A 6,000-nucleotide genomic window follows, 5' to 3' on the forward strand; every position below is an offset into this window, starting at 1 on the left:
CAATCCATAGTGGATCTAACATAATAGTGAGAGTCCAGTCCATAGTGGATCTAACATAATAGTGAGAGTCCAGTCCATAGTGGATCTAACATAATAGTGAGAGTCCAGTCCATAGTGGATCTAACATAATATTGTGAGAGTCCAGTCCATAGTGGATCTAACATAATAGTGAGAGTCCAGTCCATAGTGGATCTAACATAATAGTGTGAGAGTCCAGTCCATAGTGGATCTAACATAATAGTGTGAAAGTCCAGTCCATAGTGGATCTAACATAATAGTGAGAGTCCAGTCCATAGTGGATCTAACATAATAGTGTGAGAGTCCAGTCCATAGTGGATCTAACATAATAGTGTGAGAGTCCAGTCCATAGTGGATCTAACATAATAGTGAGAGTCCAGTCCATAGTGGATCCAACATAATAGTGAGAGTCCAGTCCATAGTGGATCTAACATAATAGTGTGAGAGTCCAGTCCATAGTGGATCTAACATAATAGTGTGAGAGACCAGTCCATAGTGGATCTAACATAATAGTGTGAGAGTCCAGTCCATAGTGGATCTAACATAATAGTGTGAGAGTCCAGTCCATAGTGGATCTAACATAATAGTGAGAGTCCAGTCCATAGTGGATCTAACATAATAGTGTGAGAGTCCAGTCCATAGTGGATCTAACATAATAGTGTGAGAGTCCAGTCCATAGTGGGTCTAACATAATAGTGTGAGAGTCCAGTCCATAGTGGATCTAACATAATAGTGTGAGAGTCCAGTCCATAGTGGATCTAACATAATAGTGTGAGAGTCCAGTCCATAGTGGATCCAACATAATAGTGTGAGAGTCCAGTCCATAGTGGATCTAACATAATAGTGTGAGAGTCCAGTCCATAGTGGATCTAACATAATAGTGAGAGTCCAGTCCATAGTGGATCTAACATAATAGTGTGAGAGTCCAGTCCCTAGTGGATCTAACATAATAGTGTGAGAGTCCAGTCCATAGTGGATCCAACATAATAGTGTGAGAGTCCAGTCCATAGTGGATCTAACATAATAGTGAGAGTCCAGTCCATAGTGGATCTAACATAATAGTGTGAGAGTCCAGTCCATAGTGGATCTAACATAATAGTGTGAGAGTCCAGTCCATAGTGGATCTAACATAATAGTGAGAGTCCAGTCCATAGTGGATCTAACATAATAGTGTGAGAGTCCAGTCCATAGTGGATCTAACATAATAGTGTGAGAGTCCAGTCCATAGTGGATCTAACATGATAGTGTGAGAGTTCAGTCCATAGTGGATCTAACATAATAGTGAGAGTCCAGTCCATAGTGGATCTAACATAATAGTGTGAGAGTCCAGTCCATAGTGGATCTAACATAATAGTGAGAGTCCAGTCCATAGTGGATCTAACATAATAGTGTGAGTTCAGTCCATAGTGGATCTAACATAATAATGTGAGAGTCCAGTCCATAGTGGATCTAACATAATAGTGAGAGTCCAGTCCATAGTGGATCTAACATAATAGTGTGAGAGTCCAGTCCATAGTGGATCTAACATAATAGTGTGAGAGTCCAGTCCATAGTGGATCTAACATAATAGTGAGAGTCCAGTCCATAGTGGATCTAACATAATAGTGTGAGAGTCCAGTCCATAGTGGATTTAACATAATAGTGAGAGTCCAGTCCATAGTGGATCCAACATAATATTGTGAGAGTCCAGTCCATAGTGGATCTAACATAATAGTGTGAGAGTCCAGTCCATAGTGGATCTAACATAATAGTGTGAGAGACCAGTCCATAGTGGATCTAACATAATAGTGTGAGAGTCCAGTCCATAGTGGATCTAACATAATAGTGTGAGAGTCCAGTCCATAGTGGATCTAACATAATAGTGAGAGTCCAGTCCATAGTGGATCTAACATAATAGTGAGAGTCCAGTCCATAGTGGATCTAACATAATAGTGTGAGAGTCCAGTCCATAGTGGATCTAACATAATAGTGTGAGAGTCCAGTTCATAGTGGATCTAACATAATAGTGAGAGTCCAGTCCATAGTGGATCTAACATAATAGTGTGAGAGTCCAGTCCATAGTGGATCTAACATAATAGTGTGAGAGTCCAGTCCATAGTGGATCTAACATAATAGTGTGAGAGTCCAGTCCATAGTGGATCTAACATAATAGTGTGAGAGTCCAGTCCATAGTGGATCTAACATAATAGTGAGAGTCCAGTCCATAGTGGGGCCAGCAGGAGACCATCCCAAGTGGAGACAGATCAGCAGCGTAGAGACGTCCCCAACCGATGCACAGACAAGTGGTCCACCCTGGGTCCCGACCCGGGACAGCCAGCGCTTCATCCGTGGCCACTGAACTTGTGCCCCTACTCCATGAAGGAGAGGGAGACAGAGCAGAAAAGAAACGGCAGATCAACTGATCTGAAAGGGGGGTCTATTTAAAGGCTGAGACAAGAGACAAGGCTCTTTGTATAAACATTTACCCAGAACACATTCCTGGCCACGTCATGTTGTCACTGATAAGAACAGATCTCCTCTTCGGACTTCCCGTGGCTCTTCAGATGCGCGTCATTAGTACTTAGGTCTTGGCCCTAGTTGAAATTGTAGTAAGGTTTTAACAATGCTCAAATTGTTGAATACTCTATGAAAGATGATACAAGTGTAAGAACTTGAGATAGCAATATGTTCCTCCTGACATTTCCAGTGGTAATGACTGCAGGCCTCTGTTCACCGTTTCTCCTTCCTGTCTGTGTCGTTGTTGTCTTGCAGCTGTCAGAGTTATTTGTTTGCTTTGATGAGAAGCCTCAGGGAGCGGCCTCCCTAGCCCAGGTCCATAAAGCAGTACTGCATGATGGGAGGACCGTGGCTGTAAAGGTCCAACACCCCAAAGTCCAAAGACAAAGCTCCAAAGATATATTGGTGATGGAGGTGAGCTACATCTCATGTTGGGTATGAATGTGATCTGCACTCTCGCCTCTCTAGTATTCATTTTGACCGTTTTTTTCCCCAGGGAACGACGATTACAATATACATTTTGAATGGTTGAGAAAAATAAGGATTTGTGCATGTTTGAATTTCTTTTGGATTGACTGCTATTAACACAGGGTAACAACCATAACATGTTGAAATGTACAGTTCATCCAGAAAGTATTCATTTTGTTATGTTACATCCAACGTTCCCTCTAAGGTGCGCGCCTGCACAATTGCGCACTGCTCAAGCGTCCTCTGCGCACAGCAAATATATGCCGCGCACCAAATCAAATCCCATCTGAATTCTAAACAAAATAAAGACATTTATTCTGTGTAATTTTGCAATGCAACTCTGAGTGAGAGTGACAACAAGCGGCCCTAACGGTGTTCGTCAACAGCGTTCAACTATTGTAACGTCTATCGAGAAGCTTCGAGGACAGGAATTATATCGATCACTTTATTGAGCAAAACTGTTTATATTCGGCCATAACCACACCAAAAACATGAGTAAAACAACGTATATCTCGAAAAATTAGTCATTTTCTGCCGTACAAAGCAGGCCAAAAGCAACTTGTCATCTGTCACCAACACGCATACCACTAAGCCACTGGTGCGTTTATGGCCATACAAAAAGTCGGACAAGTCAAACACCACACAAAGTTACACTATGACTCCTCTGCTTATTCTACTGTCATTTATTATTAATGTTAATTTATTGATATTAATCATGGAATGCTGTTACTAGAGAAAGTTACAGGAATGCACACTTTTTCCTATGCTTACATTTCATTGTGCAACATGAGGATGTTTAAGGGGAACTAAATGTGATCTCTGAAAGGGGTACAAATGATTTCCAAAGCAGGACCCTCCATAGCTTATGAAAAACAAGATTTATTTTATTTTCATTGCAAGTGGGCCAAATCACTAATATTACAAAATAATCTCATGAAAATGATCGCTCTCATTTGAGTGTTATTATAAAAGGTTGCTGCTGCCCTCTTGGCCAGGTCTCCCTTGGAAAAGAGATCTTTGATCTAAATGGAATTTTACCTGGTTACATACCTGCCAACTACTCCGGTTTTCCCGTAATTCGTACGGTTTTCATCAACCTATTCCGGGTTACGGTTGCAGTGATAAAAAATACGGTTTTTCATTAATTAAAAAAAAAAAAAAGGGTGAAAACTACGCGAATTGCACCTTGTGCAGACAAGATTTTTCGATGGGACACGGAGGAATTAGCGATGTAAAAGACCACGTTGGGACAAAAAAACACAAGTCTAATGCCGTTGCTAGCGATACAAGTGGAAAACTTTCAACGTTTTTCGTCGCCCAAACAGATTCTTTGGATGTGATAAATGCCGAAGTTTTATTTACGGAGGCAATAATTGAGCATGGACTTCCAATCGCACTGGCTGATCACATGGGACAGTTAAATGTTTGTAATGCAACCTTTAAAAATCATTACGCGGTGATCGCGGTCCCAAAAATAAACTTTTCTTGCATGATAATGTCCAGAAAAACTCGCTTTATATTACTATAGAGTCCTTTTAACGAATGAGTTTGATGGTTTATCACAAACCTTAAATGAAAGAAGTCCTTTGTTCTCCTGCACCATGCATGTGCTTTGGCCTTGCTTCGTGTTTGGTGCGCAATCTTGTCGGCTGTATTTCACAGCACGTCTTTGACAACTTGAAGTGGCATAAAACATTTAAAACAAGTCCAAGTTGAAGAAATCTTGTTAAATGTTGACAGCATAACTACCAAAATACAGAAGTATGTCCTTAATATTTTTGCAGTGCTATTTCTGTTGAAAAGTTCAAATGATTACATTAGAGATGTGATGTGCCACTTTTCAAGTGTCTGATGGCTTCAATTCATTTTCATGAATTTTTCATATTTTGAATTCTTTTGAAAGGCTTACAAAAAAACTACATTTGAATTGTAATTCCATGCTATTGACAGGACTATTAATTTTAATGAAGTTAGCTTACCATGTTTACAGTATGATCATTGTGATAGAAATGTGAATTTTAGGCACAGAATATTTTTTACAATTGAACAAGGCAGTAGATTATACAAGCTTGGACAGAAAGTTAATAATGACACCAATTCTTTTTTAATGGAATTGTTTAGTACTGTTTTACCATTTGTTTACTGTAAAAAGTGTTTGTACTTTCAATGAACAAATTGAAGTCTTGTGAAAGGTTGACAGGATAACTGGCATTAACTGTCAAAATAATTTCAAACTATTGAAGTTAGCTTACAGAATAAACATGTCAATCAACCCATATGATTTTTGCTGTAATATTTTTGTTTTGAAAAGTCACTGTGACTGATAGAAAAGTGATGGTTTTAGCAACATTTTAACCTGTCTGAATGCTAATAATCATTTTGCGTCGGGGGGCGAAGCCTGAACCCCCCACCAGGACTTTGTCCTGGACCTACCGGGGCCTGCGGCCCTTGGGCCCTGGCTACTAGGTTTTTCTGATTTCAAAAGTTGGCAGGTATGTGGTTAAATAAAGGCTAAATAAAAATAAAAATGTAGAAATTTGAGATCAAAAGTCAATGTATTGCATTTTGGAAAAGGGCTATATCATAAAAATGTGGAATAAGTGAAGCACTGTGAATATTTCCTGGATGCACTTTATGCTGCATACAAAGTGTGAAGTATTTGGATTAATGTCCCAGGGGCATGATTTTGAATAAACATTTAAAATGTTTCCTTTAATGCTTTCTGATATTACTTTGGGAATTACAAGCTTATACTCCCAAAGACTGCTCAGTTGTGCAAACTATTCTCGGATCAATGAATTGGAATATGTCATCCCAACTGTAATACTAGTTCTGCTTTGCATTTGAAGGTGTTGCTCAGAGCTGTCCACTGGCTCTTTCCAGATTTTGCCTTCATGTGGTTGGTGGAAGAAGCCAAGAAAAACATGCCTCTGGAGCTGGACTTCCTTAACGAAGGACACAATTCAGAGATTGTGTCAAACATGCTGGCCCACTTCCCCTTTCTGAAGGTAATTAAGG

At 39.8% G+C, this 6,000-nt stretch overlaps 1 protein-coding gene across 1 annotated transcript in view; it reads left to right on the forward strand.

Moving 5' to 3' along the window:
• Positions 1-6,000, forward strand: part of adck1 (aarF domain containing kinase 1) — a 44,666-nt gene that overhangs the window by 21,825 nt on the left and 16,841 nt on the right. The window contains exons 6-7 of the mRNA XM_061986703.2: positions 2,770-2,928; positions 5,832-5,990. Coding sequence (XP_061842687.1) covers positions 2,770-2,928; positions 5,832-5,990 — 318 coding nt within the window. The remainder of the gene's footprint in view (positions 1-2,769; positions 2,929-5,831; positions 5,991-6,000) is intronic.

Source organism: Nerophis lumbriciformis, linkage group LG26, assembly GCF_033978685.3.
Source record: "Nerophis lumbriciformis linkage group LG26, RoL_Nlum_v2.1, whole genome shotgun sequence".
NCBI classification, from domain to species: Eukaryota; Metazoa; Chordata; class Actinopteri; order Syngnathiformes; family Syngnathidae; genus Nerophis; species Nerophis lumbriciformis.